Genomic DNA, 14,048 nt, shown 5'->3' with positions numbered 1-14,048 from the left:
AGAACTTAGTCTCACCTCTCCTCTGTACTAGGGCTGCACAACAAATGTCTCTTTCTTCCTGCGACTTACAAAGAGCCACATTCATATAGCAGGGAGAGAGAGATAGAGAGAGAGAGAGAGAGAGAGAGCACTTCACACTTTCTCTGTGTTTCCTGAGCGATAAACAATCAACAAACCAAGAGAGAATGTACGCCACATTAAGTCAAAGCCACGGGGAATCAGTGGTAAATGTTACACTGTGTGTAGTGTATGTCTGCATGGTGTGAGTGCAGGATTTTGAGCTGTCAACCTCCATTACAAATACAGGATACTAAAAACTACTCTGACACTCAGTGTTTGCGACTACACAGCCAGGGGGGGGGGGCTGTATATGGAGAAGAGAAGTAATGGGGGGGTGGGGGGGGGGGGGGGATACCCTCTTCTTAACTTTTCCCCTGGGCTCTGGCTCTCCTGTGCTAAGTGGTAACTAACAGCACATGCTTCAAAACAATTAGCATAGGCCCACAGGCTCCTGAATTGGCAGCAGAAGAGGATGGTTTGCCGACTCCTTGGCTGTGAATGGGAACGTGTGTGGACTGGTAAACGGTGCTGACGCCTCCCATCAGCCGGACTGTGACCCCGGAAGACTCTGCCAGCCAGCCTGCACCACCAGAGCTCCAGCAGACGAGATTAACACGGAGGTGAACCAACAAACAAACTATCACAGACCAAAAATGATCCTGAATGGTTCTTTTAAAGTTTAAAAGGAGTGTGATTTGGGCCAGATCTACACTACTACGTTTTGGTTTAAAAATGAATATCATTTGCTACGTTTGCGCCTCGTGTCCACACTATTCTGGCGTTTCCAAGCCACTAAAACGGAGACATTTGGAAACACTGCTGCCCCAAATATTTTCTGAATTTTTAACTTAACATCATACATCCATGATTTTCAACTGCAGAGTAGCGTCAGACAATCTTCGACAAGCTTCTTGTTTACACCGGCATGCACATACCCAGTGTGTGTGAATGGTCATGTGATACGTGTTGTCAGACGTGTTAATCTGAACAAAGTTTAGTTCTGCCACTGGAGCTAAAACTCTTGTGTGGACGCAGATCGTTTTTGTCCTTGAAACGCCGCTTAAAAATGAAAACGTATTACCTAGTGTTGATGTAGCCATAGACACTTCATCCTACAGCTGCCCTTCTCTTGCCCTCAGTGAGGCCCTCGCTGCCCCTCACAAAGCTCCTTTGTGGCTGGAGCGTTGATAGCAGACTGCATACCACAGCTTTACAGTACATTCTTCCAGAGGTAAGAGCTACCAAAGGCCCGAAGCAGAGAATAAGGCAAGGAGTAGACCATGATTCATGGGGAGACAGAATTACTGGAATTACTTCCCTCCCCATTCCTGATACTGAGCAGAGGCCTATCTGGCCAAGTTTCCTCACTGATAAAACTGAAATCCATGACAACCTTGGTGTCTGCAAAGAGCCCACACTGGCTGATGGCAGAGGGCCTGGACAAACATAAGAGACAACTGTCAAAAGAGATTTTCTTCTCTGGACAGAGGCCAAAGTGCTGCTCTCCCTCTCTCTCACTACAAGGCACATTTATTCATATGCAGAATATTCTATTACAGCACAGTATTATGCTGAAATTATCCCTAATTAAACACGTCAGAGGTTTTCACAGTCCCACAAAATGGCACAAAGAATAACAAGGGTATGGACTAATCATAGGCTGTAAATGGGAGGCTAATACTGCAGATTAATTTTTCATACAACGCTGGACCTTCAGCAGCTAAAGATGTAAAGCTTATTACGGACATCTATTGGCTGATTTAACAAGATACAATCTGTTGCGTCAATGCACTCATTTCCACAAATATGATATACTTTGCATACTCTGCTTGTATCTGCAATCACATTCTTTTAGTTACTACCCAAAGCTTATGACTACAAAAAAGGTAGGAACAAAAGACTGATCATTATTGAGAGATTTGCATTATAGTTCAGCATTCTGCATTCCTGCAGCTAATGCAAATAACCAATGTTCAACCTCACAATTCTTTTCACTTTTCTCCAGAAAAGGAACTTAAATTCATGGTCTCATTGTTGGAGGTACCAATCATCATCTGCTTTGCATCACACTCAGCTGCAAACAGCTCTAGTGCACATCAGAAGTTACAGTTAAAAGCCACAACTTGATCTGCAAAAAGCAGAGATGCCGCATATATTCACAAAAACCAGACTCTCCAGGCTTTAGTTGTGCCTGGATATCTTGTACATTTACATTAGTTGAGTTTGGAAAGTCAGGGGATCACCAAAGTCATTAGAATTCATTCTCTGGGCTCCAGTTACATGGCAATCCAACCAATAGTTTTTTAAACATTTCACTACAAAAACAAAAATGCCAACCTCATGCTAGAGCTAGATGAAAAGTAGGGGGATCACTTAAGTCAATAGGTTTCATCCTCTGGGGAACATGAATGTCTACAAAACTGCATGGTAATCTATTCGATAGTTGTTGAGAAATTTTAGCCTGGACCAAAGTGGTGGACTAGCTGACAAACCATTTCTGACATTACCTTTTGCTTTTATCGTTGCAAGTCTCTAAAGAGCCAATAACGTTTTTCAGGCCTTAGTTGTGCCTGGATACCTTGTACATGGACACATAGTTTACCAGATTAGTTGAGTGTGGAAAGTCAGGGATCACCAAAGATATTAGAATTCATTCTCTGTGCTCCAGTCTCTTGGCAATCCAGCCAATAGATTTTGAGACATTTCACTACAAAAAAACGTCTCTAGAGAGCCCATAAAGTTTTTAATTTTGACAATTGCATTTTTAAATAGCGGACCTGTTTGACTTTGCCTTGTTATCGTCAACTCCAGGCAGCGGGCCAAAAGTGCCATTTGGACTGGGCAACGAATGTTGTCACCAAAACGCTACTGCTTGCATAGTAGACAATCAAGTCGCCATGGATACAGGACTCTGTTTAGATCACACCAAACTACTGGGCAATTTCATCCTATACAGCAGAACTGTGCATCGGTTTAGATATATCCAATAAGCTCCCATCATTCCTTGACTCCATCGGAGCTACCCAACTTTAGTTTAACTTTAGTTTTTTAAACCCATCCGTTCCTTCACCTAAGGATTAAGATAACTGTTTTTTTTCATGTTTATTTATTTTTTAAAAGGTTTATGTCCTCCACGCCTCACTGGCTCGTTGGGTGTTAACAAGGTGCGGCAACATTTTCTAAGGTGGTGCAGACTCATCACGGCCGATCTTATCAGCAGCTCTCCAGTCCTAACCTCCTATCATAACCCCCCTTCCCACCCCCACCCCCCCTACCCCTCCACTTCACCCCATTGTTAACTCTCTTTCTGAATTAAAGGGCAACTCAGATCACAAGAACACAGACGCTCAGCTCAGTTCATGTGAGTATATCAGAGTATTCTGGATGAACAACAGAAACCTGAGGGAGTTTTCAAGTGTTTTAATGGCTACAGGGAGCTGGACACTAGGGCTGCACAACATATGGAAAATATGCGATAACGATGTTGAATATCGCAATGAAAAAACAGATATTAAATTGTACTCAGGACAGTAAAGATATTATTTGATAGAAATCTATGCATTTTCCTGTTATTTCTGACAATTTGATGAACGAAAAATATATATTATGCTTGAGTAAATGAAACCCCAATTTAAAAAAAACGGGTTAAAAAAATCATATTTAAACACTACCGTTAAAATCACTGGGAGAGTCTGGTACAGGCTGACTCTGGACGGTAAAATTGAGATTTTTAGCTCTCATATTCAAGTTTATGTTCGGCCTGTTCTACAGGTTTTTGGGCTAAATTGCTTTTAACCGCATTGGGAGAGGATTTGAATTGCTATTTTTATTCTCTGTGAAAACGCTGCTTTTCTCCCTTTTCACTAGGACCTGTTCCCAAAATTAAGACGTTAAGAAAGTTTTGTGTCTGCTTAATTCTTAATATCACTAATGTTTAGGTTATTGTTTGTCTATTTGTTACTTTATTTGACATAGGCCTGTTCGGCAGGTTTTATGGGTTCATAGCGTTTGCTGTGGTTCTGCCTGTGATGTGGGGGGGGGGGGGTAGCTCAGCTGCTCATCAGTTTAATCAGGGAGAGTGAATGCAGGTTTGGCTCATTAGGTCTTTTTTGTAGGGAGGGGCTGGGAAATCCTAAGGTGAAGAACAATAGGTAAGATAGTTCTGTAGTAGATGACATGTTTATAATATTTGGGGTACCTATTGTAGTGGGTGCACATATATGTATAAATAGTAATGTTGGCAGTAACTGATCTATCCTATTGTAATGAGGTTTTGAGAAACTTAAGTGTTACTCACCTGTGCAGGTGGTAGGTTCTAATTAGGGGAAGCTGAGTTAAAAAGAGCTTCAGTAGAAGAAGGCAGAAGGAAGGTTGGCAGTTTGCTGTGAGGTGACCGTTTTGTTTGTTTGCTGTTTTTTTTGGCTCAGTTTAATATTCTGTTTTTGTATTTCGGTTTGAGTATGTTTTGGTAATGGTTTTGTTAATAAACGCACGCATTGTGACTTGAAAAGCCTTCTCTCCGGTCGTCATTCGTGACATTCTCAAATGTTTTCCATTTTGGTACTGGTGATTTCCCTTTGGGGCTGGCTAAAACCTCTTTTGGGGGGCGGCAAACATTCTTCTATGCAGGAAAAACCCATCACAGATATCTCTCTCTTTATCACTTCATTTGTCGCGCTGCCTTGTTTACTCACATGCTAATGGAAGGATGATCAACCTTAAAGGTGCTGTAGGTAGGATTGTGAAGATCCAGGACTTAACCAAAAAATGTGAACATCAACAACTTAGTCCCTCCCCCCTTTCCACTAAAACGCAAAACGGTCTCCTAAGCCCCTCCCCCCACAAGGGAGAATGAATGCGTGTGCAAGAGCAGTGATTGACACGCAGTTAGACACCCCCCCTGGCCCTGATTGGTGCATCTGAACAGGGAGTGGTGGATTTATGTAAATCTCATTACAGGCTGTAGGTGGTGCCAGAGGAGCTGGATTTTATTTTTTAATTACCAGCTTCATGTAGTTCTACTCGAACAGAGAGTCAGTAAATATGACAGAAAGTTAGTTTTATAAGTCTTACCTACTGCACCTTTAAGCCAGAGAAAAAGGAGCTGGGCTTACTCCCACAGACTAAAACTCTCAACATGACCTTGGCTTTATAATAAAAAGCTGTGCTGACAGTGCATTCCCGAAAGAAAAAAGCCTTTTCTTGGTTTTAATTGATACGAGTAGTCAGTGCAAGAAAAGGTTGCATGTCGGTCATAACAGGGGTGTTACATCTTAAAGAATCCAATGTATAGCCCCGGGAGTGTAAGACTTCCTGATCTCGATATCTCCCGATCCCATTAATGATGAAACAATAGAATAAATCATGGCAGAGAGCCTCGGGATAAAAAGGGCACTGAGTTTGAGGAGATTTATTTGCAATGACTCACCAACAGCAAGTGTAGCGCTTCTCATAAATTATGCCACTGCTTATCCCCCCGCTGAAACTACAAAAAGAAGAGGGATGCCTATTTTCTCAAAAGTAAAAACATGTATTTAATAATACATGAAAACTACGCCTTAATGGCTCACGGCAGAGCAGTTCAAAGTTTCATTCAACTAGCATCAGGATGCAGCGCGCCTGCAGGCCTGTCCTCGAGGAGGAGACGTGCTGAGAGAAAATCAAACACCAAATAGCCACACTTTTTATTAATCAACTTCAATCATTTTTAGATGACTTTAGTATTTATGAAAAGTTCCAGTCTGGTTTTAAGCCCCGCCACAGTACTGAAACTGCCTATAGTCTATAGCGACCTTCTCTTAGCGGTTGGCTTTTAGATTTGACTGCTGCCTTTGACACTGTCAACCACTCTATCCTTTTACCCCGACTCAAACAAAGTGTTGGCATTACGGGCATAGCCCTCAAATGGTTTGAATCTTACTCGACAGATAGGAGTTTTGCTGTCCACCTTGGTAATGAACAACACACAGCACAGCAACACGATCCCTTTTTTTCCCTTTTGAGTCTGACCATCTCACCTTTCCCTTTTCTTTTTGGGCTTTCCATCATTAGACTCACACACTGTCTGTTAACGTTAACGTAGACCTCCAAATGTGACAAATAAAAAAAAGAGGTGTTTGATGGCTTTACGTCATAGGCCGACCAGGGCCTCGCTCACTGATCCCCCTATATTTCTGAAAATCGTAGACATGGTTGTGACCTGCACTTCGTTAGTGCTTTCTGATTAGCCTGTGTTGGTATTGAAATAAGAGGCTGCTGCGGCCTGCCGTACGGGTTGAGCAGAGGCTGCACAGTTTGACCAGTGGCCGGCTGGGCAGCGTGGCCAGGCAGCGGTGTTGCTAAGAACTTGCAATGTATAACTATTATCAGACCGGCCCTCACGGCCTCAAAACACTACCGGCCCACTGGGAAAAGTCCCGATTGACACTCCGCCTCTGATCATAATCCTTATCAGTGAAGTTAGACTTTAAAGGGGAACTATGCCGTTTTTTTTAGCTTAATTCGAAGTCACTGGAATTTTTTTTTTTGGGTTGAATGGTGATCGTCTCGCTCCCCCCTAGCGCCTCTGAGCGGAAAAACCACCCTTGCAACTTTGGGCCAGCGAGCCGCCAGCCTCAGCGTCAGGAAGTATGGCGTGATATCAGGTCTCATGATGTAACGAATTGCTTCACGGCACTGCACACATACGCCCATTCAAGAACCTGCTAGCTATAAGAACAAGGTAACGATGGAGTTTTTCACACTATCGTCATGGCTGAGCTGGCTAAAAAGAAGCAGAAAGCTAGGAAAGCATTGTCAGAGGAACAGAGAAAGAGGAAACGGCAGACTGACCGAGAGAGGAGTCAGACACGAGTAAACATAGGAGCTGTAGGGGGGGCTATAGAGAAACCTGTAGGGGGGGCTCTATAGAGAAACCTGTAGGGGGGGGGGGGTCTATAGAGAAACCTGTAGGGGGGGCTCTATAGAGAAACCTGTAGGGGGGGGGGGGTCTATAGAGAAACCTGTAGGGGGGGCTCTATAGAGAAACCTGTAGGGGAGCTCTATAGAGAAACCTGTAGGGGGGGGGTCTAGAGAAACCTGTAGGGGGAGCTCTATAGAGAAACCTGTAGGGGGAGCTCTATAGAGAAACCTGTAGGGGGGGGGGTCTATAGAGAAACCTGTAGGGGGGGGGCTCTATAGAGAAACCTGTAGGGGGGCTCTATAGAGAAACCTGTAGGGGGGGGGGCTCTAGAGAAACCTGTAGGGGGGGGGCTCTAGAGAAACCTGTAGGGGGGGCTCTATAGAGAAACCTGTAGGGGGAGCTCTATAGAGAAACCTGTAGGAGGGGGGGGGGTCTATAGAGAAACCTGTAGGGGGAGCTCTATAGAGAAACCTGTACCTTCACTGGCCTTTTTAACACTTTATCGAACTGTTATCATGTCTATAATTCTGTATTTGTGAAGTGCTGCTCGTCATTGGAATGCTCTTTTTGTGTTTTCTTTCTACTTTTTATTTTTTTAAATTTCAATGTTCTTTTATACAGTGCCTTAGTGCTTTTTGCACAGCAAAAATAAACTTTGTTCTAGAAATGAACTTACTAAATACTTACTTACATGAAATAAAATGGTTTCATTATATGTATCAAGCCACAGGAGTTCATGATAAAATGCATTACTGCATGTATTTATCATCATGTTAACCTCTGCTACATGAATAGGATTGGGCATCGAGAACCGGTTCCAACTTGGAATCGTTTTTCTTTTTTGGAATTGTTTGGATAATTTGGTTTCCAATCCGATTATTGGTTCCAAATTTAACACGCGTAAGTTTGGGTTTCTGTGGCGGCCACGGTACTTCCAGGAGCTTGTTGTGTTGCAGCCATGGAGCTCAGTAAGCGGCGCTCTGAAGTGTGGCTTTATTAGCCCGGTAAAACTTCAGCATTGAATCAAAAATAAAATGTTCCTCTTTATCTGTGAAATAAGCATGTGACCCGTTTCAACTCAACCCCTCAAAGAATCGGAATCGATAAGAACTGGAATAGAAAGGAAGAATCGTAATCAGAATTGTTCACATCAAAACGATGCCCAACCCCAATTCATGAAGCAGTAGCCTTCTTTTTTTTTTTTTAAGATAATTTTTTGTGCATTTTAGGCCTTTATTTGTATAGGACAGCTGAAGACATGAAGGGGGAGAGAGAGAGAGAGAGGGGGAACGACATGCAGCAAAGGGCCGCAGGTCGGAGTCGAACCCGCGGCCGCTATACATGGGCGCGTGCTCTACAAGGTGAGCTACCCAGGCGCCCGAGGCAGCCTTCTTGAGTCTTACCTTTCCGGGAGATTTGGTCTTGTTGTTGTTATTGTGGCAGGCCAGATTGACGTCTTCATGGACGCGGTCCAGCAGCCACAGGAGGAACTCCAGGGCGTCATGTTGGGAATTACCGCGAAACTGTGCTCCATACTTGGACACTATAGTCTGGAGAGAGGAAAAGCACATGTCATAAAAGGGTCATTTTTCTACAGCTACATAGTTATTATGAGATTAGGGGCCCTATCTTGCACAGCGCAAAGCCCGACACAATTGTCTTGTCTTTCCCGTCCCGCGCCCACATCGTTTAAATAGCAAATGCACCTGCGCCCATCTGTGGCCCATGGGCGTGCTGGTCTTACAGGGAGGTGTGTTCAGGTGCATTCTGGGCGTGCTGGTCTTACAGGGAGGTGTGTTCAGGTGCATTCTGGGCGTGCTGGTCTTACAGGGAGGTGTGTTCAGGTGCATTCTGGGCATATTGCTATCTTGAGGCAGCGGGAAGTGATCGCACCATTAACCAACAAAAACCTGGTCTAAAGTCAATAACGCAGCATTTCATTGTTATTTTAACAGAGCATTAGTAAAATGCTCCTAGGCTGGTGCACAGTGCACGCACACTATGCTTGTTACACACACAGGGACGTGCAGCAGCACACACACATGCAGAAGATTACAAATAAAAATATTACAATGCAAAATAGTATTATGATATGATCTACTCGTGCGCTTTCACTTCACGCACGAGCAGATCAGTTTCTTCTCTGCTGTAAATGTACATGTGAATATTTATCACTTTCTTTCAAAAGTCAGCAAATCCTCCATCATAATAGCAATGCGCCAAGGTACAAACGCGCCTGGCTTTTAAAGGGAATGGGAGATGATCTCTGATTGGTTTATTGCATGTTACACCCAAAACACACCTCTGATTAATGAAGACTCTAAGTACAACCCTTTAGAACCATGCGCCCGGCGCACGGACCCTTTTACCGCCATTAAACTAGCAAAAGTGGATTTGTACACGCCCTAAACGCACCTGCGCCAGGCACTTCACGCTGAGCACTTAAATCGTTAAAATATGGCCCTTTGTGTCTTTCATAAGCAACAAAATGGTTCAGTGCTGTAACAACATTAAGTTATGATGACGTTGCCACTTTACAGAGAAACCTCCTGAAATCCATGAATATATTTATCATAAACAGATAGTCTTTTATAATGTGACAGCTTGTTAGAATTAAAGCCACAGTGGCTAACCGGGGAAGCCAAATAAAATCGCCTCGCTTTTTCAAAGAATTCTCTAACAAAAAAAAATCTGAATCTCAAGCACTACTTGTTTGCTGGTTTTGACAGCTCGGGTGAGTTGGTTGGGCAGCTCTAAGCCGGCCTTCTCCACAGAACGCTGATCAGAGGAATCCCAGAATTGCAAATTGGCACTAACGCTATTCACGCTTCCCTCGTCTCCACCTGGCCTACGCTCTGACTGATGCGGTGTCATTTCAGATTTGCAAAAATATGACTAAGACTTTTAAAAAAAACATGCTTTTTTAACTAAAAGTTTTACTGTCAAAAAGCATTGCCTTCCGTCCTTTTTTCCCCTCAAGAAACTACATTTCAAGAGAAATTTGACATCAATAGAACAACATTCTTCTTAAAAGTAGGTTGAAGACTACTTAAGCTCTCACATGGCATAATGTGTCTTCAGATGTGAATGGCATACGGCTCAATTAGGCAGGAATTAGTCCGCATGAACCGTAGCTGGCAGCCTGGAGAAGCAAAGGCAGTAATGAGAGATTATAGCAGAGGCAGCAGCAGACTGTAATCATTGCTTCATAATCCACTAATATGCGATATGCCTCTTTTAGCTATTACACCTTAACGTGATGTAGCATGTCTGATGATGAAGTTAGAAGCCCGTCACTGAAGAGCTGCTTGTCGATTCTCAAAGATGAGCAGAGATGATGAATTAAAAAGACTCTTTGCCCCTTTAACAACGAGCACTGAAGTGTCCTGGAGCAAAGCATGGAGCGGCGTATTTCTCCAGTGCAGCAGCTCAGTTACCTTGCACGGCAACTAGATTATAGCGATATCACAAGATCAAGTGAGAATCGTGGGATTACACATCACTCGAAAATCCCTCTTGGTAGGCTAAAAGGTCCAGTGTGTAGGAATTTCTCCCATCTAGAGTTGAGATCATATATCGCAATCAACTCTCTCGCGCCACGCAGTTCAAAGTACGTATTACAGCTACGGTAGCCTTCACGCTTCAAAAAGCCGGTCTCTTGCTCTTTTCAATTTCCTTTTTCTTTTTCTGGGCGAAGAAGAAGACTCCTGTTCCTGAAATTTGGATTTTGAACACGTGTGGTCCTCCATGTTTCCTTCTTCAAACTTGCCGGGGGCCGGGAAGCTACGATACCCATTAGCAGCATTAGCAGCAGCTGTGAGTTTATCATGTGACAGTGAAAACATGAAAGGTGGAGCAGTATGTCCTGTATGTCCCTTACCGGCTAACGTATTTCAAGATGGAGCATGAATATGGAGCGTCTACCCCAGTTCATGCAAACGCATATGTAAAATTTCAAGCCAATAGGAATACTTGGAATTGATGGTGGTAAATATTCATAAAAAAGGACAAGTTTGTGAACGGGCAACACAGATTTTGATAATGAACAACTAAACACGTTACACACTGGACATTTAAAGTAATACGTTCATGTGTCTGACCAGCAGCGGACCAGGGTTATTGTAGTAAACTAAAACTAGAACAAAAATAGTAGCAGTGAGAAATATTTTTAGTCAACTGAAACTAAATAAAAACTAAAACTAAACTGAAACTCTATTTCCTGGTTAAAAAAAACAACATAAAAATGAAAAATGAATTGTTCAGTGTCTTTTTTTAGCTATAATATTTCACTACAGAAAAAAAGGAGACAGCATGAATTTCCGTCAACACGTGACATTAAACCACAGAAAGTGGACAGACTTGACAAGAGGTGGTGCTGTGCCGTAACTGCTTCACATCGGACACTAGCGGCTTATTTCCACCGGGCGCGTCTGTGCTGCGTTCCGGCGGCGCTGCAGCCTCCACCAGCAATCGTGGCTATTCAAGACGATGCTCGTTATTCCACCAGCGCGTCCCAGAAGCGTGCGAGAAGCAGCTCTTCGCTCTGCTAAAAATAGGCGCCGGGTCTATTTTTCACGCGGGGCGTTTGAACATAGACTGTATATAAACTAGCGTTCGACAGGCAGGGCAGGAAGTGGAAGGACGGGAGCATCCGGTCAATTTACCAAAAGACACCCCAATATCGTAATAGTAGATACTAGCTGATACGTGATTGTCAGTCCCTATATATATATATATATATATATATATATATATATATATATATATATTTATCAAATACGCCGCACTTTCACCGCATAAATTGCCGATTTCCACGCAAAATATGCGGGTCTTGCATGATTTCATAATACCCGCATTTTCGTTGCAAAAAAGTCATATATCTCAGCAGAAAGTTGAAAAATGTTGCGTTTACTTCACACAAGAGCAGCCATTTTCCCCTGTTGCCATGGGAATGTTATGAAAAGACGTAATTACGCAAAAGTGGACATCATCGAAAAGCTGCAAACCCCGCGATGAAGCCACGATGAAACCGCAGTTTTTGCAAGTTCCTGCAATTTCATCGCATAAAATTGCATAAATATCCCGCATATTCCATCGCATTTTTTAACAAAACGTGCCGCATAATCAAGGATTTTTGCCCGCAACAATCACAAAAAAACGGTGCATTTTTCTGGAAGGACTGGATTGTGTACTTGTAAAGAACCTTTCAGTGAGTCTGATGGTGCATGTCCATTTACGCGTTGTTTTCACGGATGGGATCGCCCCGCTTCCCAGCATTGCACATTGCACAAGTGAGCTCGCCACCAGGTTCTCTTCACTGACCAATGACAAGCGAAGAAAACAGTCTACACCCTCCTACATCCGTGTTGGCAGCACCAGATTGGACGAATGCGTCTGTCTGCTCCCGGATTTTAAAACCGACCACAACGGCGGCTCGTTTTGGAATACGATATCTTATTTTACGAAAATAGTCGACGATACCAAAATACATTGCATTGCAGCTCCCATAAAAATGAATGGGAAGCGTGGAAATGACGCTGACAATGGACACGTACCATGAGACGCTCCCAGTGTGGTATGGCGCGTGGCTGGTGGGGGACGGAACAAAACCGTGGTGCAGCTGGAACGCGTCACTGCCGCATTTCTGGGTTAATTAGCGCAAACATTAAACATTAAATATCATGGCCATTCTCTAACCATGCATTTTGTATGTATTTTTAGCAACATACTTAAACACAACAATGGCAGACGTAATAGACAGATGGTTCATCCAATCACCTAGCAGGTTGTTTTTTTTTTTAAAGTGCCTGCCATTTCCCAAACAGTTTCCAATCCAAAACCATCTGGCGCAGCCGCTCAGTGCAACACAAAACAAAGCTGGAGTGTTTATAATACAACATAGAGCAGAGCAGTATGCACAAGTTCACTCTTCTTTCAAATCATTTTAAAAGAAGGCCGTTCAGCATGAGCAGAGTAATAACTTGTTGGAAGCAGAGCCAGGATTGTGTCTTCAAAGTAGCTTCTGAGATTTGGTTACTGAACATAAAAATTCATAAACAGAGAAAAACTGCTAGTGGAGTCTTGGCAGAGGGAAAAGGTTCTCTAATCTTCTCTTCTGATCTTGTCTTGAAAGCAAAGCTTTCTTTTGCCTCATAGATCTCAAAGTCAAAACGCAATGAGTGTTGCAATCCAACACTGGATCCTCACAATAACAAGAAAGGTTGGTCGCTAAATACGAAAAGGTGAACAGATATGGAGCTACTTGTTTAGCCAATCCAGCTGGACAGCTGTGTGTCTCTGTTGAGCAATGTTTTTATTACATCAAGAGCATGTGAACCAAGAGCCAGATGGACACTGAGACACTTTTTTGAACTGCACGTTGCCACTAATATTTTCTTTTCAATCTTATAGCTGACACACCCCTTATTCTGGGAAGCGTTAGGTTTGCTCTGAATTTTATAATATATTTACAAGCTTAAACGTGTATTTCTCCAGGGACGGAGACATACACACACACACACACACACACACACACACACACAACATAGCAAACTCTTAAATTGATGCCCTTTGAAACAGTCAGGGTTGTTCAGCAGAAATGCTCTGCTATTAACAATGAGCACCGCGGACACGCACTAACCTAAAGCTGTTGTGCAGCAAAGTAATTACAGTGATTACCTCCAGCCTTTCGAAGGTGGCAATTGTCTCAGTGATATAATTGAGGTTGTGGTTGTGGAAAATGCCGTGTTGCTCTATGTGGCTAAATGGCCACTGGCCACTTTGTAAAGTGTGTAATCATCAAACTAAAAGATAAAGGCAAAATAAGAAAACCCTTTATCTATCCACTACATCATTTAGCTAACGTTATATATATATATATTTTTCAACCATTTATCCATCACTTTATAGGTGACGGGGCACCCCAACATTTTATAATTATGCTATATTCCAAAAAAAAAGAAGAAAAAAGGAGCGAGATATAGCTGTCTTCACACATACAGGCAATTCGCTTCTCGTTCCTCGCCTTAAAAATTCTAATCATTTTAACTTAGACCGGCTACGTTGCACGCTTAACGTATGCGGAGCG

General features: G+C 43.0%; 1 protein-coding gene across 3 annotated transcripts in view; it reads right to left on the bottom strand.

The window, feature by feature from the left end:
- usp43b (ubiquitin specific peptidase 43b) overlaps nucleotides 1-14,048 on the bottom strand; it is a 116,027-nt gene that overhangs the window by 92,475 nt on the left and 9,504 nt on the right. For all 3 annotated transcript variants that reach the window (XM_035996684.1, XM_031320961.2, XM_035996685.1), the window contains one exon: nucleotides 8,365-8,511. In XM_035996684.1, coding sequence (XP_035852577.1) covers nucleotides 8,365-8,511 — 147 coding nt within the window. The remainder of the gene's footprint in view (nucleotides 1-8,364; nucleotides 8,512-14,048) is intronic.

Source organism: Sander lucioperca, chromosome 21 (assembly GCF_008315115.2).
Source record: "Sander lucioperca isolate FBNREF2018 chromosome 21, SLUC_FBN_1.2, whole genome shotgun sequence".
Taxonomy (NCBI): Eukaryota; Metazoa; Chordata; class Actinopteri; order Perciformes; family Percidae; genus Sander; species Sander lucioperca.
The sequence above is the reverse complement of the archived record's forward strand: the minus strand, read 5'-3'. Positions and strand labels throughout refer to the sequence as shown.